Source organism: Sturnira hondurensis, unplaced genomic scaffold (assembly GCF_014824575.4).
Source record: "Sturnira hondurensis isolate 20B ecotype Veracruz unplaced genomic scaffold, ASM1482457v3 Scaffold0007406, whole genome shotgun sequence".
Lineage (NCBI taxonomy): Eukaryota > Metazoa > Chordata > Mammalia > Chiroptera > Phyllostomidae > Sturnira > Sturnira hondurensis.
The window spans coordinates 2,856,908-2,884,646 of record NW_028080037.1 but is presented as its reverse complement, the minus strand read 5'-3'; the positions used below and the strand labels follow the sequence as shown (position 1 = coordinate 2,884,646).

Here is a 27,739-nt window from a genome sequence, read left to right as displayed (position 1 = left end):
GGGCTGAACAGCATTCCATTGCAGGTACACGGGGTCCCGCAGAGGGAAGGCCTGCTTGCGTGTGGTTGGCCAGGTAATAACATGGGTGTAATAATTTATAGTTTCCATCTGAACATGTCACCTAAAATGTCACATGGTGTGCTTCAGTGTGATATTGTCATGTTACAGAACGACATGCTTATGACTTTGTAATAAAAGATTTTGTAACCCAGGGGTGTTATTTGTGCCAGGCCCTGCACATAACCACATACCTTTTTAAACATAAAAATTTAAACTATAGCTATTGCTTACTTTTTTATTCAAGAATACATTTTCATCAATGTACTTCAATAAAGTTCTTGAAAATATAGAAGACAAGCTCTAGATATTTGGAGCCCATTTCTCATCTACGCACCAGAGATTCAATGGAGACCAGGGAGCGGCCACACGCCCTTAGTAATTAGGCATAAGTTTACCTTTCAAGGAGGAGATTAGACCGAAAATGACATCGGGTGTTTGCAGAAACTGCCCACTTGCAAGGATTAATCAGAAAATGAGAGGCTCGTGAATATCAGAAAACACCCACCACCGAAGTTATGAAAGGGTGTGACGAGCCCTAATCTATCCAAATACCTGCACCTTAAAAAAAAACACATCATCAAAATACACCCATTTCCCCGTTCTGCTCATGTTTACCGGCCACGCGGTCCTTTCCTGTTACCTCCCACGAATGGGCAGAGGTCCTTTAATGGCTCCCAGAATCACCTGGGACTTGGAAAAAAATGAAAACGTCCAGAGATTTAAGGTCTGACCCAGCGGGGCCCGCGAAACCGCACGGTAACACGAACCCGCGCGAATCCCCAGTCCCCGCGCTCCGAAGAACTAACTGGTTGGCTTGTGCGAAAGCGAATTTACTAAATCTCGGAGTCAGGGACACTCCGGGAAAATGTACCGAATTTCATAGGAGCCGGCACACCCATTTTCTGGAGAAACCATAACTTAAACTATATTTAACAACCACATTAGAGAGTCGGCGAACAACCGCCCGTTCGCCGCGGCGTTTACAATCCGTGCGCGACGCACAAGGAATCCGCGGCTTCCGGACGCCTCACTGCACATTCGATAGTTTTTCAAATCGACAGTGCAATTTAGCGGGTCTTGCCTTCGTGGAAAAAAAAATTAGAAACTTTATTCTCCTTGGAAGTAATTCTCCGATGCTCAATACAGGGAGTTAAATATCTTCAAACAAAACAAGTGAAAAAACAGCGTCGTGACGAATCTGCTTCTCCCAATGTAAAGGTCGGGTCAGGCAGGACCCAGGAATCTTCCGTCGTTTCGAGCCCGTGCCGGTTTCCGTGGGAAAGGAAGCGCGAGTCTAGTTAAGGTGCGTGGGAGCGGCCTGGAGGGAGCTGGGCCCCGCGGTGGGAAGGAGTTAGGTATTTCGGCCTGGACGTTGGGTCCACTCGCGTACGGCCGCCATGTTGAAATCTGGCAAAGGAAGGAGACCTCTCGTTGTTGTGGTTCGGGAGGCTGGGGCAATAACTGCTTTGGAAAGATGGCCCTCGCCGCTCGCCAGAGGGTGAGGGGCTGGCGGCCAAGGCGGAGGCGCTTCGGGGTTTTGGGGGGTACAGGCCTTTCCACAAAGACTTCCGCCTTAGCTTCCGCGGAGCTACTGCGCATGCTCGCCAGGGCCCTGGGTCCCGGGTTCAGTTTTGTTTCCCACTTGGGTGGAAAGCGCGGGAACGTCTTGTTTTGCAGGCTCAGTAAGGAGAGACGTGCTTTGTTTGCTTAAGCATGGCTTTTATTTGTATAATAATTTAGAATTATAAAGCACTTACAGAGGCAGTTATCTAGTCTTCACAAAAGCCTAGTGAAGTGGGGTTTAGCGGCATTTTACAGCTAAAGGGTGTAAATGTAAAGGGTGATTTACATTTTGTCCAAAAGTAAGACGAGGCCTGAAACCTGGGTATTCCGATGCCCAGTCTAATGCTCTTTTCCACTTTCCATGCTTTTGTTTTTTTTAAAGGTGAGGCTTTATTTATTTATTTGTAAGATTTTTATTTATCTTTAGAAGGGAAGGGAAGGAGAGAGGAAGAGAAATATCAGTGTATAGTTGCCTCTTGTGCGTCCCCTGCTGGGAACTGGCCTGCAGCCCAGGCATGTGCCCTGACTGGGTATCAACCGCAATCCTTTGGTTCACAGGCCCGCGCTCAATCCACTGGTCCATACTTTTATTTTCAGTGGTTAACTGTCCCACCCACCTCCACCTGACACACCATTCATCTCTCACATCCTATCTCCATTTATAAAATAATGGCGAGAATCTAAAACGCTGAAGAAGTTGTTGTAGGAAATGTGAACTTAATGCTGCTCCGGATGAAATGCACCCAGAAAGATAAACTCTGTTCTCTCTTATTTGGTATTGATAGAAGCCTGTGCAGATGAGGGAGAAAAGAAAAGCCGTGTCTGTCCCTTTGTAATTGTCCAGATATTACTTTGAGATCTCCTGAAGCTTTGAACCGGAGCTCTGTGTACGATATTATTATTTGATGGAGCTCTGTGACCTTTTCGTGTAGAATGGGGAAAGGGTCTCAGCCTCAGACTCCCAGAGCCCTAATCATTTGTTCCTATCCCCGTCTCCAAAGGGCTATATTTTACGATGTCCATATAAGGAAATAGCTAAGAACTCAAGCTTTGGAGCTGAAAAATGCCGGGCTACTTCTTAGCTTTGCGATCTGGCGTAAAAGACAACTTTTTGTATTCAACAAAAATACAAAATGCAGTAAGAGTAGCGTCTATTTCCTGGTGTTGTTGAGAAATGAGGGGACTTTGGTGCATAGCACAGTGCCTGGCACCTCCTAAGGGTTCAATGTGACCAATGTGACTGTAGAAATGGTCTTTTTTTTTCTTCCCCCTGCATCCCTGTGATGAAGGTTAGAATCTAAGAATTTTAGGGCCAGTAGAATGGAATCGATGCAGAGAATATTAGAGCAGAGATTCCAACAATATAGAGGCACCTTTTTTCCCCACGTAGATATTCCAGCCACCAGCGGAGAAAGGCACAGAGTGCCCGGGGCAGAGCCCAGACCCAGTGAGATTGTGTCACTGTGTCTGGTGCTCCTTCTGTCCCTCTGGCTGTTCATCAGCCTTTTACGGGTGAGGACTCCAAAGGGGTCTGCTCCCAAGTTGCTTGTTAATGATGACAGACAGACATGTCCTCCTCTTACAGAACGGTGACAGTGTCCTGTCATGCCTCTCCGTGCTCAGTGACATACTCCTTTTCTTCTGATTTGGACCAAAAGACATTCAGTGAATTAGGACTGCAGTTGGTTCGGTTCCCCAGCGTGTGTCAGGGAGGGTCCTGGGATCTGGAGGTGAAGTGAGGCAGCTCCTAGATGGGAGAGTGTGCACTGCGTGTGGCGGTGAAGGGGGAGTGTGGCAGAGAAGGAGCTGTGGGAGAGACAAATTTGCTTCATGGCGAGGAGGCTGCAGGCTGGACTTGGAAAGGCTGGCAGGATTTCTGCAAGTGGAGATGTGGGAGGCGGAAGGGAAGAGAATGTTCCCAGCAGAGGAAATCTCACAGGCAAAGTCATGGGGCTGGGGGATTAGGTCACGTCCAAGCCACGAGGAGCCCTCCTGGGCAGAATGGGTTTTGCGGTGGGATATGGAGATAGGTCAAGTGAAGGTCAGAGGGCCGAGTCCCTCGACTTCCGATTTTCTGTAGTGTTTAGCTTTTTACGGGCAAAGAGAATTCTGCAGCCTTTCCCCCAAACAGTCACTCCCCCTATGTAATCCACAGACTGAAGAACAAAAGCAAAAAGGTCCTGGAGGGGATTTTAAGTAACAAGTCTCAGCACTGGCTCTGGGAGGCCCAGAGGTGGTCACATGGTTATCAGCAGTGTCCGAAATGTGGGCCGGCACTGTATCGTTCCGGCAGGTTCCTGTTTTACCCACCCCCTTTCAAAAGCCATTATCAGGTGGCCTGCAGCCGGTGGCTGTCTGCTTAGCTTTGCCACCTGTGTACTGACAGGTGGGAAATGCTGCGTTCCAAGCATCTCCCCTTGTAGTTTTGCTTTTGAGAAAACCCGTTCCTCTGTGACGCATACTGAAACGCTTACCCAGGAGTGATGCCATAGCTAGCGTTGGCTTCAGATTCCTCTGGGAGTCGGGATGGGAGGGGAGGCGCAGAGAACCAGACTGGCCACGTGTTGTTGGTCATGGTTGAAGCCGGGCGAGGAATTCGTGGAAGGTTATGTCATGCTCTACGTAGATAAGTTTGACATTCTTGGTGGTAGTTTTTAAAAACCACATTTCCATAGCAGTTTCCAGACTGGTTTTCCTGTGACTCATTTTAAAGTCTGTAAAAGGTGAGCCTGGATTTTGATTCCTGCCTCCACGTTGCAGTATCGTTAGTAGGCACCCTGGGGTGGCTAAGCTGGGTGACACATCCGTGCATCAGTCTCAGGCCTGGCTGTCCTCTGCTTCCTCCTGGGAGGGTAGGGGCGGGGAGTATGGGCAAGAGCACCTCAGCCTCTGGGACCCCACCTCCTTCCCTGTGGAGGAGGGGTGCATGGTGGTATCTGCCTCGAGGGCATGTCGTAAGGATCAGGGGAGGAGGAGGTCCCAGGAGGTGCTCCATAAACGCTTCCTGTGGTCTCTCCTAGAACATGAACGACTGGGTGCCCATCGCCAAGGAGTACGACCCCCTTAAAGCAGGCAGTATCGATGGCACAGATGAAGACCCCCACGACCGTGCGGTCTGGAGGGCGATGTTGGCACGGTACGCCCCTAACAAAGGTGTCACGGGGGACCCCCTCCTCACCCTGTTCGTGGCGAGACTCAACCTGCAGACCAAAGAGGAGAAGTTGAAGGAAGTGTTCTCTCGCTACGGGGACATCCGGCGGCTTCGGCTGGTGCGGGACCTGGTCACCGGCTCTTCCAGAGGCTACGCCTTCATCGAGTACAAAGAGGAGCGGTCCCTCCTCAAGGCCTACCGTGACGCCGACGGCCTGGTCATCGACCAGCATGAGATATTTGTGGACTATGAACTGGAACGGACTCTCAAAGGGTGGGTCCCTCGGCGACTCGGAGGAGGTCTGGGGGGCAAAAAGGAATCTGGGCAGCTGAGATTCGGGGGGCGGGACCGGCCTTTCCGCAAACCCATCAATTTGCCAGCTATTAAAAATGACCCGTATCGAGAGGGGAAAAGGGAGAAGAGGGAGCGGTCCCGGTCCCGAGAAAGACACTGGGAGTCGAGGACACGGGATCGGGACCATGACCGGGGCCGGGAGAAGAGGCGGCAGGACAGAGAGCCAACCAGGGCGTGGCCTGAAAATGACTGGGAGAGGGAGAGGGACTTCAGAGACGACAGGGTCAAGGGCAGGGAGAAGAAGGACAGGAGTAAGTAGAGGCTCAGCAGCCCCAGCCCCAGAGGGCGGAGGGCAGAGAGGCCCCCGGGGCTTTTCCACAAAGGGTGAGGCCGACGCTGACGAAGCGCAGGCAGCGTGTCTCCTCTTCCCCTCGGGGCCCTCGGGACACGCCACTTCGTGAGCTTGAGAAGCAACTCTACTCGCCGGCCTCCGTTCAGAAGGGCGCAGTGGTCTTTAATTTGGCAGTAGGGAATTTGTGTGGACAGTCTGATTTTCTCCCATCTCTTGGAAAATGACCATTTTGAGTGCTTGGCAAAAAGAAGGAATGACCCAAACTCATTTGTGTTGGTCTGTGACTCCTGGGAACCCGCCTCTGGTCAGAATAACTTGGGTCTTTCCCATCTTTATCTCCGTAGAAGAAGGGGTTGCTACGCTGTGATGAAGATGGGGTGGAAAAGTGAAGCCGGGGGGACGTCCAGGGACTGGGTACCACAGCCGGTCGGAGCAGTGACCCAGTCAGCGGCCGGCTGCTCCTCCGCAAATGTTAACTCCATTCTTGAGCCACATGCTACCTTTGTCTTTTTTTTTTCCTCTCTGGATGGGAAGCTGACATTTAAAATGAAACACTAGCCCTGCCTGGTGTGGCTCAGTGGATTGAGCACCGAAAGGTCACCTGTTCCATTCCCAGTCAGGGCATGTGCCTGGGTCATGGGCCAGGTGCCCAGTAGGGGGCGTGCGAGAGGCAACCAGTCTATGTATCACCCCTACACTGAAGTTTTTCTCCTCTCTCCCTTTCTCTAGAAATAGATAAAGTCTTTTAAAAAATAAAAAAATGAAACACCAAAGCCGCAGTGCTGTGGGGCTGGGGTCTCTGGCAGCCTTCCTGTCCTTTGGGGAGAAAAAGCTCAAGAAAAGTGAGTGAAATGAAGATAGAGCGGTGACGGGTGTGTGGCCCTGATGGGTTGAGTGATTGTCGCCCTCTTGACCATCTGGCCTCCGTTTTTAGAGCTCGATACATCAACCTTAGCTTCTAAGGGCTTTGAGTAAATGCCACACTGTTCACGTGATGCCATAAAAGTGACATTTAGCACATTTGGTTTGAAAGTTCAGGCTCTTAAAATGCAAGATATTTCATGCAAAATAAACGTCTGATTTAATATCAAGACTCACACATGCGTTACCAGGTTTTTGCATTAGGAGCATGAATCTTGTCACGTAGGCAGCCTGCTGGGTCTTGAAATCGCTGTCAGCTGTTAGAATGGTTTTAGGGAAATAGGATCTTTGCGGATTGCCAGCGCAGAGGGTGACACTCTCCAGGCTCAGGAAAGAGCCTTGCAGGGACACCTTCCCGACCCTGTCCACGTTTCACCTACTACGCGCGCCTTATTAGGACCCCGAAAGTGTGGCATGGGCTAGACTTGGCAGGAGATGTGGCTGAACGAGAGTGCGACAGGTAGGGAAGCAGGCGTGGGGGACGGCATGGGAAGCCAGTTGAGGTGTGTTGTCAACCTCGAGTGCCAAAATACAACGGGTCGCAAGTCCCCAACCCCTGGGCGGTGGACCGGTACCAGTCCTGACCTGTTAAAGAGCCCAGCAGCACAGCGGGAAGTGCAGTGGGCGGGCCAGCAAGGCTGCGTTCTCATTACCCCCTGAGGTCTGCCTCCGGGAACCCACTGACCCACCCCGACCGTGGAAAAACTTCCACGAAACTGGTCCCTGGTGCTGAAAAGGTCGGGGACCGCTGGATTAAAAAACATGCTCTCAGACACTGGCCCTGGACATTCGGGTTTAGCCTTGTAGAACCCTGGTAAACAAACAAAAAAGGGTGGGGCATCCATCAGTATGACAGAGGCCCTTGGCTCTGACCCAGCCTATCCGCTTCTAGTTTACTCTGCAGATGGGCGCATGCGTGTGAGAGCACGTGACGCTGTTTTAGGCGAGGGCTGGAAGGAAGCGGCCTCCACCACTGGGACCAGGACGCCTCCATCTCAGCACTGCTTGATGGTTGGGGCTGGCGAGTTCGTCGTGCAGGCCCACCTGCGCAGTGCAGGCTGTGTGGCCTCATCCCTGGATGACAGCAACATGCCCACTGCACCAGTGTGACAGCCCAAGTGTCCCTGGGGGCAGACCACCCCTGGCTGAGACCCACGGTCTGTGCACTGGTAGCAAGTCCTGTCCGGGGCATGCTAAGGAAAAAGGTACCGGACAGCAGGTATACAGGGTATGCTGCCACTGATGTGAAAGAGTGAAAATATATGTTTTGTTTTGCACAATTGCATGCGTGTCTACAAATGATTCCAGAGAAGACAGCCGAGGAACTGGCAATACTGGTTACCCCTGGGAGGGCAACCAGAGGTGGTTGGGGGCCGGGGGCCGAGATTCCTCAGCACTCACGCTTCTCACTGAGAACAAACTCGTAATTCTAAGGGGCAGTCAGTTTTGAGAACCTGGACCCACAGCAGCGCCATCCTGTCTGACCGCTCCTGTCCGCAGCCTGGGAACAGTCTGGCGACTATCAACTGACCCCACAGTTTGTGTCTTATTGGCAGACCGGAGTTGAGTGTGTAAAAAAAGTGGCCTCGTCCCATGTGCTTGTGTGCTCTGTTAGGAAATGCCACCTCCTTCAATCTAAGCACCCAGCCTACTGCCCTGGGCGCTCCATGGGAGGAGAAAAAGCATTATTTGGGCAGAGCCCCAACTCGCCCGTTGCAGAGGGGGCACCTGGCTCCCACTCTCCACCCGCCCCGGCTCCAGCAAGTCTCCCCCACTCCCCATCCTCCACCCCCTAGGCTCTAGCACCCTGTTCCTAGGATGCTTTGGGACAAAGGAGAAAGATGCCAAGTAAAAAAAAAAATCCACACAAGAAATGTTGCCATCTCATCCTTAGCAACCGTCTGGTTGGTTAGTAGGGCGTTTAACTCACAGCGGGTCCCAGGCACCGGCCTTGGGCAGCAATACATGCTCAGGCACTATCAGTAACAAGGGGCAAGAGAGGAACATCGGCTCTTGCAAAGCTGTTTCCAGGTTCTGGGCAGGAGGAACGCTGTCCACATTTTCTGCTGCTTTGTGTCTTCGTCCCGCGACTTCAGAGGCCCCTGCATGTCTAATGGGTCCATCTTACCCAAATGCAATCACCGTGACAAGTTCATGAACCTAAGGAATGAAAATCTACCACTCCCACTTCAGAATGACAAATGTGCCTGCAAACCAGAGGATCACGGTTCGATTCCCAGTCAGGGCACATGCCTGGGTTGCAGGCTGGTTCCCTGCAGGCCAACTCCCAGCAGGGGACGCACGAAAGGCAATCATACATTGATGTTTCTCTCCCTCTCCTTCCCTTCTAAAGATAAATTAAAAAAAAAAAAAAAAAGAATGACAAATGTGATTAAAAACAAACCTCTGGCCATAGAGTTTCATACCAAGCAGCCAAACAGCAGTTACATAGAGGCAAGTGACGTACTTGGCTTAAAGAAGCTTGTGTTACTGACGTTAATGCAAAAGTCTGGCCTTCACTCCCAGTCTTATTAAATATATATCCTAAGGGATCAGAGTCATCTATTATAAACGGCAACAGCCCCGGGTATAAATAAATGTTTCTGTAGAGTTTGGCATCAGTTTTTCAGTGTGCTTCCTCAAAGCAGCGGGTCTGATGAGTCGGTTTGGAGGGTGTGCACCTGAACCGAGAGGTGTGCAAGGCAGTGAGGCCAAGGGCTGCCAGGATCCGTCCAGGTGGCAGCAGCGGCGGCTGGTTCAGGTCCAAGAGCCATGGTCACAGGTGCTGCAGGGCTTCCTGTCCTTGCTCCGTGTAACCGTCATCGCGGTGGGAGTTGGCCCACTGGCCAAAGGACTCCTGGACGTGCACGTTCCTCTGGTTGTTGGCCAGACGTCTCTTATCCCGCGAGAAGAAGCTAAACCTTTCGGAAGGAGAGAAAGAAATGAGCTCCCGCCCGCCGTGGGCGCACACTTCAGCACTCTGCAATGCCGGGGGCACACAGCAGCCAACGGGGGTGGGGGAGCCAACCCAGTCCAGGTGTGAGAGGAGAAGTCGGGGTTGCGGGTCAGAGTCATTCTGGAAAGCAGCGGGGGTTCTGTGTGTCACTGCCATGGCACCTCGGAGGTGACAGTGTGAACAGGGTTTTCACACGTGTGACCTCCTACCTTAACCACCGCGAGGGGCTTCTCCTCCCAAGTGGAAGGAAAAAGCCCCCCGGAACACATATCCTGGGCTTCTTTGCCCTAATGCTGCAGAGAAGGTAACACGGGGAAGCCACATGGCAGGTAGCATGATTCTGACGTGAAGGGTGAACGTCTGTGTGCAGGCATGTGTTTGACGAGCCAGGAAGCCAGGTACGGGGCACCTCAGAGCCCACGGGCATTCCTGCTGAGGAGGAGCAAGAGTATGGTGCAGGGAGACAAAACGGTTAAGAAGTTCGTTAATAGGACTCGCGGTTCTCGGGTTAGACAGACGCTGTGACCGTACGTGTGCGTGAAATCTGGGAAACATCATTTGGAGCGTCCAAAACTGATTGCCGGTGAAAGCCTTTAGGGGTTATCACTTCCATCAGAAGTAGCGAGTGCAGGCCGAGAGGTCTTTTGAAAGTAGCTGGGACTGTTGATCAGTGATCACTCAGAGTGAACGACCCGAAGCCTCGAAGATCGAGGTAGGCACCACAGGCCCAGAGCTTAGCGGGCCGCCCATTTACAACGAGGCTTTCGCTCCACCTGAACAGGGACTCAGGCCTTGGTGAACCGGAGGTGCCCCTCTTTGGGCACTCCCCCAAACCCGTTCTAAGCTGGGGCACCCCACATGTATCTGGGGAAGGTCTCCTCAGCAGCTAAGGGCTGTTTCCGCTAGGGCAGGTGCGCGCGGCGGCTAATTGCGTCCCGGGGGCCTTGGGAGTTCTATGCAGAGCCAGCCACAGCCCAGCAGCCCACAGCACCGTTAGGGTCCCCCTCTGCCTGACTCCAGCAGATAAGCCACTTGCCACTACCTGTCCAAGGGGACACAGACAGGATCAACACATTGGTCCCCTCCTTTGCTTTCCTTTTTTTTTAAAAAGCAAAATCAAATAGCTCGCCAATGACGGGTTGGCAAAACAGAGCGGTTTAGGAAGCTGGGCCGTGAAGATGGAGAACCCAGTGTTAGTGTCACGCGGGGCGGGGGGCGTCACAGCGGGCGTGGATTACTGACCCGTCACTTAAAGGACCTTCTTTACTGGATCATGGACAAGGTGGATTGAGAGCGGAAACAGAAAAGACAAAAAGAATTATCGGTGACAGAGCCGAGACGTCCACGGCCTCACTCGTGCAGCGTGGGCGCCGTGCGTGGCATGTCTGCCCCCGCACGCGACACCCGCCACAGTGGCAGCACACAAGTGAGGGCCATGCAGCTGACGCGGCCAGAGGTGACAGGCCAGCCAAGCGGCAGCCACGGTGAGCATTCCGGAGGCAGAGGGAGCGCGCAACAGCAAACCAGAAACACACACACACCCACACGGTGCCTACAAGGGAGACCAGCCGTCGGACGGGCTGCAGCGTGGGGTCGTCTAGAATCACTCCAGCCGCTACCATGGGCATGATGGCGGTAAAGATCCTGGTCAGAAAAGTACAGACAGACTCAGAGAAGACAGACACCGGGAGGCCTGGAAGCAGGCGCGTTCCACGCACACACCAGCTGAAGGGTTTGCTCCTGCTTTACATTCCGGGTGGAACAGGGCCCGCACCGTCCACACGTGGAAGTCCCACCCCCAGGGCCTCGGCATGAGGCCTTCCCCGGAAACAGGGTCCGTGCAGGTGTAAGCAGTTAAGTCGTATCAGAGCAGAGCCGGTCCTTGGAGACAGGTGTGCCCAGGACGCACGCCGCGTGAGACGAAGGGAGAGGTCAGAGTGATGCTTCCGGGGCCCAGCAAACCACCGGGAGCCCGAAGGGAGGCCCGGAACAGGGTGTCTCTCACAGCCTCGGAAGGAAAAGGCCCTGCGACACCTTGACCTTGGGATTCGAGCCTCTAGAACTTAATACATTTCCGCTGTGTAAGCCGCCCGGTTTGTGGCACCATTGTTACAGCATCGCTGGCACACTGCCACGGCACTGGCAACTGCCGAGGGAAGACGGTGCTGATGCAGGCCGGGGTGCAGGGCCGCCAGGGGTCCAGACCTGCCGTGGGAGTCGGCGGTGACACCCTTGGGTGCCTTCCAGCACATCTGCCCCAACTGCCATGAGCTGCAGGCACCGTGCCCGGAGGGTGACGGGGGGAGCCCGGGAGAGGTGGCCAGCACGGCCAGGCTGGACGAGGGCTGCAGCTGAGAGTTGGCAGCTCACACCGCCCGCCGGCCCCTCTGTCCCCTCAGCTGGGCAAGGACAATGAAGAGGAAACACCACCCAAACCACTGCGGTGTAGTTTGAATAGCTTTGCCTTTTCTTTTTCTTTTTCTGGAGGATGGTTGGGAACACATACAAGATAATCGTCTCCAATGAGGTCTGGGGGTTCTCTGTATGTGGGATCACCTCTGATGGGCCCCACCGGGCAGCTGGCATCTGGGCAGAACCACCTGGGTGGCTTCTCGCGGGGACAACGGGAAGAGGGGTTAACTCTTGCTAAATGGATGGGCGCAGTCCCTAGAGGCCAGGCCAGAGTTAGGGTTCCAAGAGCTCCAAGCCACACGGTTCTGCATCCACCTGCGCCAGGACCCCTCTCAGCACAATGGGGAGCACCCAAAGACACGGTCTTTGTGCAGGGCGGGGGGGCCTCCAACGCAGTGGGGGGAGCGTTTGCCTCCCTGGACATGCCAGACCTCATCTGGGATGTGATGGGAGCCAGAGCGACGCAGAGGGGCCTTGGGACACACACTGGGAGGGTCCCGGCCGAGAGACCCTGTGTGGCTCACTAAATGGACAGCCCCTCGCCTCCCTATCACGGGACCCTCCCTGCAGAGGCCCTCTCCTCTAGAGGGACAGTGCCTTGCATGAAAGAGACTGGCTGGTCTTGGCAAAAGCTTACGTCCTGGATGTGGTGTAGCTGGTTGTGACGCCCTGCGAACGTCTGGAAGATGAGCCGAGTGACCTGCCTGCGGTGGCATTTTGGGCAGTGTCACGTGTGGCAACGGAGAAGCTATTTCTAGGCTGAAGCGGGGTGGCGGGGGGAGGGCAGGGACAGAATGCTGCTGCCGGGTACGTGGGCGGCGCTGACCCCAAAGCCAGCCTTCCGCTGTCTGACCCACAGTCTCTCTGGCCATCCCTCTGTCCCCGCTGCCTGCCTCCGGCTCAGCCCCTCCACCCCACTCAGAAGAAAGCAGCTGAGTATGCATCCGTGGGACCCCAACGGAGAGCTGTGACCACACAGAGGGGACAGTGGTGCCTGGCGTCCACTGGGGACGAGGCTGGAGTCACTCAGGCGCTCCCGCGTGACCTGCCCGGGCTGTGCCAACCCGGCCTCCCGGGCCAGCAGCTGCTCGGTCACAAGCTATTCTTGGACCGTCTCCTGGGCACACTGTTTTGACTGGCAGCAGAGTTTCTGGTTCCCGTGAGCTGTTCAGCCCAGAAATGTAGACTGTGGCTTCTCTGACTCACGGGCACTTGAGAGATAACGGGACTGGGCAGTGAGCCCAGAGCTGGGGACTCGATGAGTGGGGGTGAGAGGGGGTGGGGAGGGGGAGTGAGAGAGCTGCGTGGGGACAACAGGCCTGGGTTACAGGGTTCAATCCTGACCTCCGCCCTTCCCGGCAGCAGGACCGAAGAAGTCCATGGGCTTCTCAGGGCCCCACATTCTTCATCTGAGAAACTCTGAGAAATGGAGTTAAATGTCCCAGCCTGGAATCTCTGACTCGGGGGCAGACACCTTAGTGCTTGAGGCTGGTGAATCCCCTCCAGACCTCCATGGCGGTCACGGCCAACTTGGTGGTGGGTGGGAAAACTGGTCAAGAGCATGAAGCCATGTGGAAAGCAGCTGTGAGCTCCACTCAACAGACTGTGTGACAAATACCCTGCAAGGGCAAGGACCAAGGGGCCAGATGGACGACATGGGTGCCAGGCGTGAGGGACAGACAGGGACACAGGCATGGAACCCTCTGAGGAACAGCCGCTCCCGGCCCCAGCCCCCAGGGAAAAGCTGTCCCTGCCCTGGGCACTGGGCTCCGGGGCCATGCTGATGCGGCTCCGCAGCCAACACAGACAAAGGCGACCAGTGTCCCGCCCGGGCTGGTCAAAAGCCCTTTGTGATTTTTCCAGGGACCCCCGCCGAGCAGTCCAGGAGGGCCCGGGGCCGGCCACCTGTGCTCCGGGGGTGGGAGACCGATTTCTCTCTCCCCCTCGCTTTGTCTCTGTATATCGCTCTGTCTCTTTCTGTCTGTCTGTCTGTCCGTCTCTGGCTCCCCAATTCCAGCTGCTTCTCTTGCCAGCTCAGAGTCCAGGTTCTGGTGAACAAGAGGCCACGCAATCGGGAGAAGGGCTTTGAAAATGGGGCCCCAGAGTCCTTTCTAGAACAGTCTCAAAAAGAGGATCAGACACCACAGTCTATTAAGGTGTGGGCAGAAAAACTAAGTGGAAAAAAAGCTAATTTCCACCCCCGCTGGTGTAGCTCAGTGGATTGAGCACCGGCCTGTGAACCAAATGGGCGCTCGGTTCCCAGTCAGGGCACAGGCCTGGGTTGCGGGCCAGGTCTCCAGTCGGGGGGGGTGTGAGAGGGAACCACACATTGATGTTTCTCTCCCTCTCTCTCTCTCCTTTACCCTCTATCTAAAAATAGATAATTAAAAAGAAACCCACTAGACCGATTCTGCTCATCCTTGGAGGCCCCCGAGCCACACCCCATGCTCCTGGTGGCTTTCCCACCCCACCACCACGGGCTTTCGCAAAGTTCTTGCCCGGGTTTGGGGGGAGAGTTGAGGCCTCCTCTGCAGGAAGCCTTGACTGCAGCTGGACGGCCGAGAGCTGGGCAGGCAGTGAGCATGAGGCCCTCCTACAAAGAGCTGAAGCCACAGGTTTGGGGGCCAGGCTGCCTGGGTTCGAACCCCGGCTCTCTCTCTCAATAGCTGTCCGACCCCAGACAGGTGATTCTTCTCGGTGCCTCAGTATCCTTCACTCTGAAACGGGACAGGCAGTGCCTCTGCCCCATGGGCCACAGTGAGGACACAATGAGGTCATCTGCAGGGACAGGGCTTGGCACACAGTAGGTTCTCAGCACACATCAGCTAACTAGACCAGAGCTCTTAATCCTTTGTCTGAAGGACTGCAGGGGCCAATGAACCTGAAATTGTCTGCAAGGCTGTGCATGTTCCCTCCCCCACCCACCCAGGGAAAGGGTCTGCAAACCCAACATGATCTCAAAGGGGTCCTTTGACGCAAACCACTGAAGTGGCTTTAAGCCTGGTTGAGGGCAAGGACTGAGGGCTTTTTGGGGGGTGTCCCCCACAGCACCCAGAGCCCGACTCTGCATGCACAGTACTATGCACCAGTGAAAACTGGACGGAGAGACGGGGGTGGACAGGTGGATGGGTCACCCGAAGAATGCACACATCGGGGGGACCGGGGGCCACTGCAGACCTCCCAGAGCTGGGGCGCCAAGCCTTCAAGCAGCGTGAACCCATCCCCTCCCACCAGCCATATTTGCTGTTCTCAAGGACACAGCCCACCAGACACGCCCGAGCAAGCCCTGAGACACAGCCACAGGCCCCGAAGCCTCCCGCCCCCCTTTGGCCTTTCCCAAACTCCTCTGCCCAGGGATGCCCAGGAGGAACTCGGGATCCAGGTGTAAGACGAGCTCAGAGTCAAGGCCAGACCCCACGTGCTCTGAGGTTAGGCCTGTCTCAGCAGGAGGTGGTTAGTGACAAGCCTGGTCCCAGAACCAGGGCCCAGGAGGAGTGAGAGGCCATGTGAACTGCCAGGTCAGCTGCAAGCGCGCAGCCCCGTGTGAGGGAAGCACGTCACTTACAGTCGCTTGATGCCAGACTCTGGCTGAGGGGACATTCTTGGGTGGGCGATGGGTGGAGGCTGGAGCACTCGATTCTCCTCTTCTAGTTCTTCGCTGGAGGGGTCGAGAGGTGTAAGACAAAAGAGTCAAAAACGCCACGAGAGCCAGAATATTCCAGAAGGGTACCATCTGGAGGTCTGGGAGGGCTTGGACTTGGAATAAGGGGACCTAGGAGGATGGCACCCACGGCCTGTGGCCCACAGTCTCTCTGCCTGGGGGGCTGGCCAGTTAGGAGGAAGGTTCAGCCCGGGAGGCAGTGGACACAGGTGCCTGGGGTCCCTTTGGCCCCACTGGTCAAACGTGAGGCCTTTCAGGAAAGGCACCCACATCTCTATTCTCAGTTTCATTTTACGATTCCAGCCAAACAGAGCTACTTCCTGCTCCCTGTCCTTGCCAAATGCTTGTCTCCGTGCCTCTGTGGCTTCCTCCCTCAGGAATATGCCACCCACCCTCAACATCCCCATACTTGAATAGTACCCTATCCTTTAGAGAAAGCCCAGTTCAAATGCCACCTCCTCTATGAAGGCTTCCTGATTGCCACCCCATCCCCAAATGAGAAGAGACCTCTCCCTTCATTGAACAGCCAGCACACAGTATTGGTGAAATTTCCGTACATGACAGGCAGGCATACAATAGGTTTTCAGTAAAAACATCTGGTATTGTATCTCCAGTGCATCTCGTACTTTCCCGGCTGGAGCAGGGGCCCTATCTGGCACGTTTGTCCTTCTTTCTGGCTTCCCATTCCACAGATATTTGCTGTGCACCTACTCTGTGCTAAGCTCTATTCTAAGTGTTGAGAACCTAGCCCTGAACAAGACCAGCGAGGTTTCTGGTGTGATGTTGTTTAGTCTGCTATGGAAACAGACAAGAAAACAAGCAAGTTAATGAGCAGGGCTCATGGGAGACGGTGAAAAGGGCCAAGAAGAGAGTCAAACAGGGTGCTGTGACAGTGACCAGGGCCGGACACTCCTTTGCACGGCGGATAACGAGGCAGGACAGCCTCCATATGGAGGTGACACGTGACCTGAATCCGGAATGGCCAGGATCAGACACGGGAAGAATGAAGGGGTTGTTTTCCCAGCTGCAGGAGAAGCACGTGCCAAGGTCCTGAGGTAGAAACAGGCGTGGCATGTTCAGAGGAACCCATGGAAGGGCAGTGTGTGCGAAGCTGAGCAAGTAGGAGGCGGCCCCGGCAGGGGACGGGGGTGCCCGTTGGAAGCAGTGCTGCCCACTGAACTTCGTGGTGATGGGAACGTCCAAGGGGGCAGCGGTCAGCCACAGCGCCGGAAACGGGGCGGGTGCAGTGGGGAAACTGAACTTCGAGTTGCATTTTAACTGAACTCATTTACACAGCCACACGGCTAGCGGCCCCCATATTGGACAGTGTGGCTTTAACATGTGGAAGGAGTTCACCGACCACGGAGCGAACCTAGGATGTACGGCTCCCCCATCTCTCAGCTGCACTTCCAACGCCTGGAAAAGTTCTAAACGTCAAAATTCACTTTCTGGACATTCGTGGGTGGCAAAACCTGACACGTGCTCTCATGAGGGTGTTAACAATCTTAATTCATCCCACTTAATACCATTTGCTGCGTATGTATTAATATGTTTTATTTGGGGGAGCGGCCCCAGACCTCACCAGTGGTGGCAGGCTATACACAGAATATAGAGTATTGCTCTCTAACAGCCAGAAAGGTCTGAATTATAAAACACACCTGAACCTGAGGATGTCGGAAAGGGATTGCAAGTCCCCGAATGGACATAGATACAACCCTTGTCTCCCAGGAGCTAACGGTCCCCAAACGGGGCACAACCCCCAGAAGGAGCCAGCCTGGGGGCTCCCAGGGACGCTCACCTCTTATAGTATGCCAGCTCCTCCTGCAACAAAAACACCTTGGACTTCAGCTCGTTCCTCTCGTGCAGCACGTCCCGCAGCTCCTGCAGCGTGAATCGGGGGCGGTTGGGGTCCTTGAGCTCCACGGCCAACTTCTCCGCCTCCGAGACACTCTCTTCCCCGCCGGGCTCCGCCTGCAGGAGACAGAGATGCTGCTAACAAATTCCTGGCAGCCGCCACCGGCACCCACTCCGCATCCTGTCACACGGACCTGCCCACCCCGCCGGGGCCTCAGCAGCTTGCCGAGGCCGCTATTTTAGGAGCTCGCGGGGGGCCTCTGCTCACGTTCTGCGCAGACGGTCCCTCTGGACGCCAAAGCCGGTGGCCGCCTGTTCACTGTTTGCCTTCAAGACTGCCAGGCCCGCAGTCCCGCGCCTCCCGACCCAACTCAGGGTTTCATTACAAGCAACCATTCACGGGTGGCCAAGGAGAAGAAACAGCACCCACGCCCCAGCCCGCCCAGCCGTCCGTCCCCTTCGGAAACCTGCCTGCTGGCCCTGTCCCCTGTCCTCGCCTCGTAGTCTCACCAAGACCATTGCCCGCTCGTTGGAAGTTGCTGGCAGCAGAGCCTGCGCGCCATTCTCTATCCCTTTTCCCTTGATGTTAAGTCACACTCCTTTTGTTACTGGCCTTCTGGTCAAGCCCTTTCTTCCCTAGTGGCTGTGGGCATTTTTCACTCCAGTTCGAGTTCAGCCACCGCCTGGCAGGGCTGTCACACGGAAGGATCCTAGCATGCTGTATCACCTGATCCCGGCCAGCCCCAGCCCCAGCCCTCCTACCCGCTGCCATAGAAAGGAGCTTTAAAAATCAGTACAATAGCCCTGGCTGGTGTGGGCTGGTGTGGCTCAGTGGATTGACCACGGGCCTGTGAACCCAAGGGTCACTGGTTCGATTCCCAGTCAGGGCACATGCCTGGGTTGCAGGCTGGGTCCCCAGTTGGGAACCCCATGAGAGGCAACCACACATCGATGTTCCTCTCCCTCTAAAAATAAATAAGAACCTTTAAAATGGTAAAATACATGTAATATACAATTTACTATCATAAGATCTACAATTCCGCAGCATGTACGACCTTCACAATGTTGTGCAGCCACCACCCCTGTCTAGTCCCAGAACGTTTTCGTCACCCCAAACTCCAGTCTTGGGCAGTCACTCCCCAGGCCCCAGCCCTTGGCACCCACCAGGCATTTCCTATCAGTGGAACCACACAACACATGACCCTTGTGTCTGGTACCTCTCACTCAGCATCACACTCTCAAGGTTCACGCACATCTTGGCAGGTGCCAGCGCTTTGCCCTTTTTCACGGCCGAGTAATATTCCACTGGCCAGAGAGACCACCCTTTGTGTATCCTCTTACCCCTGAGAGGCACGGGGGTTACTCCTACCTTTTGACTACTGTAATCAGGTGCCAGGAATATTTGTGCACAGCGATTTGTTTGAAGGCCTGTTTCTAATTCTCCTGGGAGCCCACCTGAGAGTGGATCTGCCGGCTCGTACGGCCACTCTGTTTAACTCTCCGAGGAAGCGCCCAACTGCCTCCCACAGTAGCTGCCCCACTGTACGTCCCCACCCACAGTGCAGGAGGGCTCCACCCTCTCCACCTCTTCGCCAACACATTTCCCCCCTCACGTTTGAAAGCAAGGACGTTTTTGTAAGCTGCCTCAAAGTCAGCCAGCCAAATCTGCAGGTGGCCCGTACTGAGCCGCCAACGTCCCACAACCGACTAGAAGGAACAGACAAAAGCTCAGGGCGACAGTGGGGTAGCTCTGGAACAGGACAGTGAAGGACTGAAACGGAGACCCTCCCAGGCCCCCTCTTCAAAAACCCCATGGCGGCACAGGGACTCTGCCCAGATGGATGGTGCAAGGTCAGGATGCTGAAGGACTCCAGGAGGCACCCTGGGACAGTCGGGACAGGATGTGCTGGGGAAGGACACTTGAAAGGAGACACCACCCACCAGGCAGATTAGGTGACATAAGAGTCCTGGGCGGCGGTGGCGGGGGGGGGGGGGGGGGGGGGGGGGNTGACCGAGTCAGCAGGAAGCAGCAGGCAACTGGGGCAGCAGGACCCCACACAGCCGCCCCCTGCCAAGCCAGCTGGGCCCCAGAGCAGGTGGGGCCTCTTCCCACCCAGGAACTGGGGCAGGAAACGCTGGAGGACTGGCCGTCCCCAGAAGCACTGCAGGCATCTGGGACGCTCCCCGTCGGGTGGGCTGTGTGGTCAGGTGCCCAGCTCCTCCCCACAGCTACATGCTTGGACAGTCCCCTACCAAGACCATGAATAGCAGGCTTCTGGTATACAGCAGGCGCTCACTAACGCTGGTTCATTTCTCTTCCCCTGCCTGGGTTAACCATGGAACATCCCTGTATTCACTATCTATTAGGCATTAACTTTGTGCCTGCTGGTCACGGAGCTGATGAGATGAATCGGGAAGGTGCAGGCGGAAGGATGCTACATGTGAATAGACGCTTAGAAGGTAATTTGGTAAGAGAGGTGCGAGGACATTGAACTTGAACTGGGGAAGGTCACAGAGGGCATGACTGCAGACATGCTCTCTGTGCATGGGGCCTTGACGAGTATGTAGGAGTTTGCCAGGAACTCTGTCCCCTCGACCCCGACCTCCATTTCACTGGGCACTCACGGTATTCTAAAACTTTTAATCAAAAAGTTTACATCACAAGATTTCATGGTTTGGGGCTTCCTTTTGGATAAAAATGGGAGGATGGGGGGGGGTCACACTAGACCCACACAGGGCTGGGGTCATGAGGCTGCCCCTGCATTCCCGGCGCCCCTTCCTGGCTGCTGACTCCGCACCCCTACCTCCCCCTGACCCTGCTCTGCCTGGGGCCCCGCTCATACACTCCCTCCAGCCCCTCCCCAGCCCAGAATCTCAGGTCCTGCCATTCACGGGGGCAAGTACTGTCTCTCGGGAGGGGCCTTCTGACAGGTGGCCATTGACCCTGGGACAGGAAAAGCCCTTCATGAGGCTCTCCAAACCTCACTGCAGAGGAGGCCTTCGGTGTTGCCCCGGGTGACCCAAGGGTATCTCCGAGGGCCCGTCCTCCAGACGTGTGGGACCCTATAAACCCCAGCTCTCAAGCCGGAGCCTTTGCTTGCTCACCCTCCAGGTCGTGATCACCCAACACACCACACAGTTCCTCAGAACCTCGGTTCTTTCTCTAGGGGAGCGCTGTTTTATGGGGAGCAGTGTGATCCCAAGGTTTGCCTGGGAAGTGTGGGACTTCCTGGACAGGTCTGCATCCAAGTTGTGAGGCCACTGCCTGGGAGTGCAGAAGAGGGACAGCTTGGGGCTCTGGCTTCCCCGGAGGCCACCGGGCCCGATGCAGTGCCTGGGGCAGCCCTGGTCGAGGGGGCAGCCTGAGAGAGACAGTGAAGTGTCGGCCCAGCCCGGCGATCAGGCCAATCGGCCTTCTAGGCTTACTGCACCAGGGACACGGAGGTGGCCCGGGTTATCACGGACTGTCCGCTGGTCCCAGGAGGCGTTGCAGGCACAGCTTGAGGGAGATGCCCTGAGGCCCCGGTGGCTCCCTGGGGAGGTCTGGGAGTCAGAGGACAACCCACAGGGCCTGTCCGGGGGGACGCCGCATCTCCGCCGGGGCCTCTGTCCCCAGGCCTGGCCCCCTGGGCTTGCTCCCTGCTGCCTGCTTATCAAGGCCACAGTCTGTGCCCCTGGCCCAGCAAGGGGGGCTGGCTGCCTGTGCTCCGGTCACCCTCGGGGTCTCCAGGCCTCCCACGCAGGAGTTCAGCCCCAAACCCCCCATCACAGGATGGCTCCTGTCAGAACTTGGAAGACAGGGACATCAAAGAGGCAGCCATCAACCCCCCAGTGTTCCTACGGGTTTTACGCAGAGTCCTTCAGACAGGAGTCCACCTCATTTCCCTGAAGGCTCAAACGCCTGTGAACACCCACAGTCAAAACGTGAGGCACTGGGCGAACCAGAAACCCTGCTGTGTGGGGACGAGGGTCAGGGCCCCGTGGTGTCCGGTTCCTGTGAAAGGCCCAGAACAGGCAGCTCCACAGAGCAGGAAGTAGATCGGGGTGGCCGGGGCTGGGGGACGCAGAGATGGGGTGACTGCCGCTGCGCACGGGGACTTTCTGGGGCGACGGCAATGTTCTAGATAGTGGTGATGACCGCACGCACAACAGAGAGACTCTGCACTAAAACCACTGAGCGGTACCCCCTGGGTGGCTGGGCCCTTCGGCCTGTGGACTGCATCTCGGTACAGACGTCATCGGAACACGGAAGGAGCCCTGTCCCCTGGAGACCACACCGAACCAGCAGGGGCCCAGCCCCCACAGGATCGCAGGACCAGGGGCCGAATCACAGTGCCTGAGGCTACTGACTCCTCCCCAGCTCTCCTGACCAAGCCGGGTCCCTCCGTAGCTCTCATCCCCGACCATGACCAGTCTGGCTCGCCCTCTTCCTCCCGCCTGAACGGCCGGCCCCACTCTCCACCCCTGCCCACCCTGCCCACCCCACAAGACCCCTCTCTGGGTCTGAAGACCTGCACTGCCCTCGCCTCTCGACTCAGAACCCACTGGGCCCCCTCCGCTCCCAGGGTCCTCTACCCCAGCCACACTATTGGATCTACTGGCTCAGGTCAAGTCCATTCCCTTCATTGGTCAGATAGGAAACTGACCACCAAGGAGATGGATGGGCCCGAGGTCACAGGGCAGCAGGTAGTGAAGCCAGCACAAGTGGCTTCCCTGTTTGAGTGACGAGATTCCTGAATGCCACCTTGCTCCAAGGGACCAAGCCTAAGAGCTGCCTGGAGCCTGGGAACAGGTGCTGGAAGCAGCAGAGCGGGTTAGTCATCGTGCTACCTGACGTTACTCCCCAGTCCTGTCCCGCCCTGTCGGAGCCAGAACAGGAAACTGAAACCCACAGGCAGCCAGGCCAAGGAGGCACGAAGCGTCCTTGTCCTGAGAGAGGCCTGGAGCCGGGCTCGGAGGCTTGCAGCTCAGGTGCACACGGGCCTGAGCTCCCTGGGGCCCAGGAGGTTGAAAGGGTGACCACCCCAAGCTTCGCCGAGCGGCTGTCTTTGGCGTCTTCCCCCTCTGTTCCACTGCCGTAGATTTGGTCCTGCCCTCACCTTCCCTGCCTGGATTACAGCAGAGGGCTCCCAACAGCCCTGTCAGCTGCCAGCTCCGTGCTGGGTCAACCTGCCTTCCCGACACCCACAGCCGGTCCTGTCAGTCCCTGCTGGAACCCTGTGGAGTAACTCACATGCCCCACTGCTCAGGGTTTTGTGTGGGGAAGTCTCGGCCCTGACTCTGGCACGGTAGACAACAGCTCCTGTCAGCACCTGGCCTGCCTCCGTCCCCACACTTCTAGGGGCTGAGTCGTTGCAATTTCCCCCCGGAGAAAGTCTGCTTTCTCCCCTTCAGTGCATATAGCTGGGATGGGTACCACCAGGGGTAGCCACATGACCATGGAACAAAGAACACGCCTATTTGAGATCTCTGGCCACAATGATTGGTTCAGTGGCGGGCCAATGAGAAGGTTCCCTGAGACTTTCGCTGGGAATTTGAGAAAGAGGCAATTTCTTTCCATTGGGGTTGCAAAGCTGGTCGAATACCAGCTTTGGGCCACTCTATGGCAAGTGCCTGTGTGAAAATGACACCAACACAGAGGAAAGCAAAACCGAGAGAAGGTCGGAAATGCATTCCTGATAGCATCATTTGGGCGCCTGGGACCAGCTATACCTGAAGCTATCCTTTATTCAAAGCTTTTAGTCACACAGCTAAAAATTTGTGAAAAAAAACAACACAAACCCTTAACTCATTTTAACATAGTGTCTGTCATTTTCAGCCAAACGCAGGCCCTAACCTCTCCTTTGGGAGACTTCTGTCTCACCTCTCTGTCTCTCTCCCAGGTTCCTGTCCTTCAGACAACCTAGCAGTGTGTGGCCTGAATTCAGAAGGTACTTAACAAGGACCTGAGCCATTCTGACAGTAAGCTCATCTGTCTCACCTCCCAGACCTGTAACCCAGGAGACTAGCACAGTGCCCGAAAACCTGACACGATCCGTAATTTGTTGGAAGGAAAAGCAAGCCCTGAGCTTTCCACCCAGCGGTTCACTGTGCTTTCCTGAAACAGCCCACGTGGCCTGCAGGGCTGGCCCTGCCCCCACCCCCACCCCCTGCACGCCAGCCACCTGGCCATCTTCCACTCCCACTGCACGGCCTTTCCCCTGCCACAGGGCCTCCAGAGGGCCACCCCCCACCCCCGCCTGGAACTCACCCCCCTTCTCCTGCCTTGCTCCCACTCATTCTATCCACCACCTCCTCCTCGGAGCCCTCCCGACTCCCCCAGACTAGCATGGCAACAATCACAACAGCTGACACTTTATACATGAACTAATTCATTCCACTCTCCTGCCAGCAACCTGGGGGTAGGTACTGTTCTCACAGTACCACTCCCACTTCGGAGAGAAGGCAACTGAGGCACAGAGAGGCTTACTCACTCATCCAAGGTGGTGGAGCTGGTGAAAGATTACACTGGAGCTGAGACGGACCTGCCTGGAGTCCACGTAGGCGGCCCCAGGCCACGGCCCCTCCCTCGGTTCCCGGGCCTACCGGAGCCACGCCCTTCTGCGGAGCAGGGACGGCCTTTGTATAAATTGAAATATAATTCACACCAGAAAACCCACTCTTTTCAAGTACAGAATTCAGGGTTGTCCGTACGTTCAGTTGTGCAAGCATCACCACTAATTCCAGAACATTTCTATCACCCCAAAGAAACCCCACCCCCACTGGCAGTCACTCCCTGTCCCCCTCCTCCACCCGTGACCACAAGTCTGTTTTGGGTATCTGTGGATTTGCCTACTCTGGACATTTCGAATAAACGGAATCATGACGTGTGCGGCCTTTGGTGTTGGCACCTCCACGAGGCACATTTTGGGGGTTTGTCCAGGCTGTAGCAGGGGTAAGAGCTCCACCCCTTTCCGTGGCCCAGTCACAGTCCACTGGATGCACGGGCCACACTCGTTCATTCATTCACCAGCTGATGGACACACGGGGTGTTTCTACCTTTTGGCCACTGTGATTGGTGCTGCTCTGAATTTGCAGTATAATCTGTAATTACTCGAGTGAACAAACGAAGAACAAACAGCAGGGGACCCGGAGCCATCTCTGAGCCTCACGCCCTGGGCTAGAACGCCTTGGGAGTCCCGGGTGCCAGGCCCTGACTCCCCGGGGCTGTGCGTCCTCCAGGCAGCAGCTTGCTGTCTCTGGGCTCCGTTTCTTGAAGTGTAACAGGGAAAACGGAACGCAAGGCAGCCCGGCCGCCCCGTAGCCCCGAGCCGGCCCGCAGCCCAGCCCGCCCACCTCACCTCGGGCTCCTGCTCGCCGTTCTGGCTGAGCTCTCCCTGCAGCCTCTCGCGCAGCTTCCCGAGCTCGGCCCGCAGGCTGCCCATCTCCTGCTCCTTGGTCTGCAGATCGGCCTCCAGCTCGACCTTCTGCTCGATCAGGGCCTTGCCCTGGGCCTCCACCACGGTGACGCGGTGCCGCAGGTCGTGGTTGATCTTCATCAGCCGGGTCTGCTGCTGCTGCAGCTGGAGAGGCAGACAGGCTGCTGGATGCGGCTGCCACACACGGGAGCGCGGGCAGCACGCTGCCCAGGGCCACCCTCTGCCCGTGTGTGCCACTCGCACGGCACACGTCTGTTCGTACGACTGCCTGGGTGCCAGGGGTGGGACGTTCCTGTGTTTACTGTGATCATTTTAAGGCAGATGGAAGGTAAGTGTCTCGTTAGTGTATTGTGGTAGTTTCCTAGCAGATGGAAGTAACATGCCTTGAGAAAGGGGTGCCCTTTTCTCTCTTTTAACTTGAGAGAGAGAAAGGGAGGGAGGGAGAGAGAGATGCACACGTTGATTTATCACTCCACTGACTGATGCATTCATTGGTTGCTTCTTGTATGTGCCCTGACCAGGGACTGAACCCACAATGCTGGCCTATGGGGACGATGCTCTAACTAACTGAGCTACCCAGCCAGGAACTGGGGTCTTTTTCTAATTCAAGCAGAGACATTCTATATAGGCTCTTGGAGCAGCTTGGTGGGCAAGAAGTGGGTGGGCCCCAGGAGCCATTTATTAAGGGGGAAGCCTCAGGGTCAGAGCGAAGGCTGGTGGTGGTGGGGGACCTGGGGACATTCCCAGGGCGAGTGTGGCTGGAGTCAGGTCACTAGGCAGGCCCAGATTCCCTCCTGCTGTCTCAGGGCCCAACCCTCCAAGCCTCGGGTAGGACCCCCACCCCACGGAGCCCACAGCCTGGTCTCCACAGAATGGGACCTGGGGGACAGAGGAGCCTCCTGAGGGGGGATGGCGTCTTTTGCTAGAACCTACTGGCCGGAGAATGGACGCCAGGTAGGGGCTCCTCACTTACAGCCTCGACATCCTCGTTCTTCAGACCAAGCTCCCGGTCCTTGGCACGGATCTCGTCGCGCTGTTTGTCCACCACCTCCTTCAGCTTCTTCATCACCTGCCGCTCCCGCTCCGACATGCCTGGGGCCGGGGTGGGGAGGGAGACATGCAGGTGAGCCCACCTCCCTGCCCTGCTGGAACCGTCTGCCAGCTTCCCGCTGAGACGAGCCTGGGCCCCAGGCTCCAGGGCCGGCCTCATGTCTGCTACCCCCCAACCCATGCAGGCTTCCTGTCCCTCCACCCCTCCAAGCTCCCCCTGCCCCCGTGCACTAGCCACTGCTATTCCAGGTGCCTACAACTCCCTTGCTTCCAGACTTCCCTGACCCCCACAAAGAATGCCCTCCATCGGCCCCTGGGTACCGTCGAAGTGCATGCCACGGTTGCCAAGTGTCTTTCCTCTGCGGAAAGACAACACTCCTGCAGAGTAACACGGAGCGGAGGTCCCCCACATTAGCTGCCGCAAGGCTTCAGGCAGGTCTCTCCCTGCCTCAGTTTCCACCTCAACAGAACGGGAAGGAGACCAGCCGTACCCAAGGAATGGCTGAGAGGACGGATCACGCCCACACACAGAGTATGGAAGATGGTGCCTGGCCCGGCGCAGGTGCATGGAGTGTGCTGTCTGTTCCCCATTCACTGTCCATTCCGTCCACCCCTCGCCCACCAAGTACATGACGGGCCCAGGAGGCAAGTCCTTGCCCGGCCTGTTCGCTGTGTATTCCCCGGGCTGGCGCAGTGCCTGGCAGGAGGGAGGCGCCGACTAAGGGACTGGGTGGATGAATGAGCCAGGAGGGTAGGTGTTGGATTGGGCTCGGTCATCTACCCACTTGCCACTGGGACAAATGACCAACAAGATCTGGCAGCTCGGGAACAGCAAAAGTTAATTTCTCACAGTTTTGGAAACTGAGGTTTAAAATCAGTCCCGAATCGAGGTGTCACCAGGGCCTCACTCCCTCCGAAGGCTCTGGGGAGAGTGTGTTCCCGCCTCCCCCAGCGGCCGGGGCTGCCTGCACGCCTTGGCCTCTGGCCGAGTCACTCAGGTCTCTGCCTCCTCTGTGGTCACACCACCTGTCTTCTGTCTACTCGAAATCACTATGCCTCCCTCTCACAGGGACGCCTCTGACGGCGCTTAGGGCTCACCCCGGTAATCCAGGGCGACTTCCCCGCCTCGTGATCCTGGACTGAATCATGTGGGCAAATATTTCACCATGTAAGCTAGCAACCACAGGTCTCAGGGACGAGGACCTGATGAGTTGGGGGCCATCATGCAGCCTCCTACAGGCTGGTGCTCACAGCTAACCCTGCTCCCCCCGAAACCAGGGCTGGGGATGTGGTCAGGCTCAGCCGCAGATCAGGAAGGAACAGCCCCCGTTTCCCTCCCTGCTGGGACTCAGGGACACCTGGCCAGATCAACCAAGCCACGCGGGCGACTCCTCAACTACTTCTGGTGTGTGACTCCCTCCTCCACGCTGCTCTCCCATCCGTGTCTTTTCCACTGGTGTCCCCGCTTCTGTCCTGGACACTCCCAAACAGGCAGTGGCCACCATGAAGGAGCGTTCCCAACACCCTGGGCCACAGCTTGGGGGACAAGAGAGCACTGCTAACACCTCCCGAAAAAGTGTCTCTGGGACACAGTGAGTGAACGTGTGTGGGGCGGGGCTGAAACGGGCTGTGGGCGGAGTCTGGGAAAAAGCCACAGCAGTGTCTGCAGTCTGCTCTCGGAGCCTCGGTGGGACTACAGGCTCTGGGCGGGACTCCGTGGGCCGAGCTCCCTTCATCCTGGCCGGGGGCAGGTGCCACTCCTGGAGAAGTCGGGCGTGAAGAACAGCTCCGTGGGGGCAGGGGGAGCACGAATCCGAGAAAGGAACCCCAGCTCTGTAACCGCGACACGTCACCCACTTTATGGGCGTCTGTGGCCCCAAGGCTGACAGATGCCAAACAAAATGGTCAAGAGCTCGAGGTCCGAAGCTGGGTGTCTTGGCCTCAGTCCCCACATGGCCACCTTTCTGCTACTGACCTCAGCTTGTTCGCTCCTTACCAATGGGTGCCCCGTGGGGTCCCCCACCTGGCGCACTCCAGGGAGGCTGCA

At 56.3% G+C, this 27,739-nt stretch overlaps 2 protein-coding genes across 4 annotated transcripts in view; one reads left to right on the top strand and one right to left on the bottom strand.

The window, feature by feature from the left end:
- The first annotated feature begins 889 nt into the window (after positions 1–889).
- Positions 890–5,679, top strand: SNRNP35 (small nuclear ribonucleoprotein U11/U12 subunit 35). Its single transcript, XM_037051933.1, has 2 exons — positions 890–1,363; positions 4,644–5,679. Exon 2 carries the CDS (start codon positions 4,647–4,649, stop codon positions 5,385–5,387), a length of 741 nt encoding a protein of 246 aa, XP_036907828.1. The 5' UTR covers positions 890–1,363; positions 4,644–4,646; the 3' UTR covers positions 5,388–5,679.
- A 3,297-nt stretch (positions 5,680–8,976) lies between these two features.
- RILPL1 (Rab interacting lysosomal protein like 1) overlaps positions 8,977–27,739 on the bottom strand; it is a 29,437-nt gene continuing 10,674 nt past the window's right edge. Inside the window, exons 3-8 of one of the 3 annotated variants that reach the window (XM_037051924.1) lie at positions 25,616–25,734; positions 24,565–24,786; positions 17,169–17,341; positions 15,275–15,367; positions 10,540–10,563; positions 8,977–9,262 (exon numbers count right to left, since the gene is read on the bottom strand). In XM_037051924.1, the coding sequence (XP_036907819.1) occupies positions 9,118–9,262; positions 10,540–10,563; positions 15,275–15,367; positions 17,169–17,341; positions 24,565–24,786; positions 25,616–25,734 (776 nt within the window). In that variant the 3' untranslated portion in view covers positions 8,977–9,117. Of the gene's footprint in view, positions 9,263–10,539; positions 10,564–10,853; positions 10,942–15,274; positions 15,368–17,168; positions 17,342–24,564; positions 24,787–25,615; positions 25,735–27,739 lie in introns of all 3 variants that reach the window. The other 2 variants (XM_037051926.1, XM_037051925.1) reach the window with 2 other exon arrangements.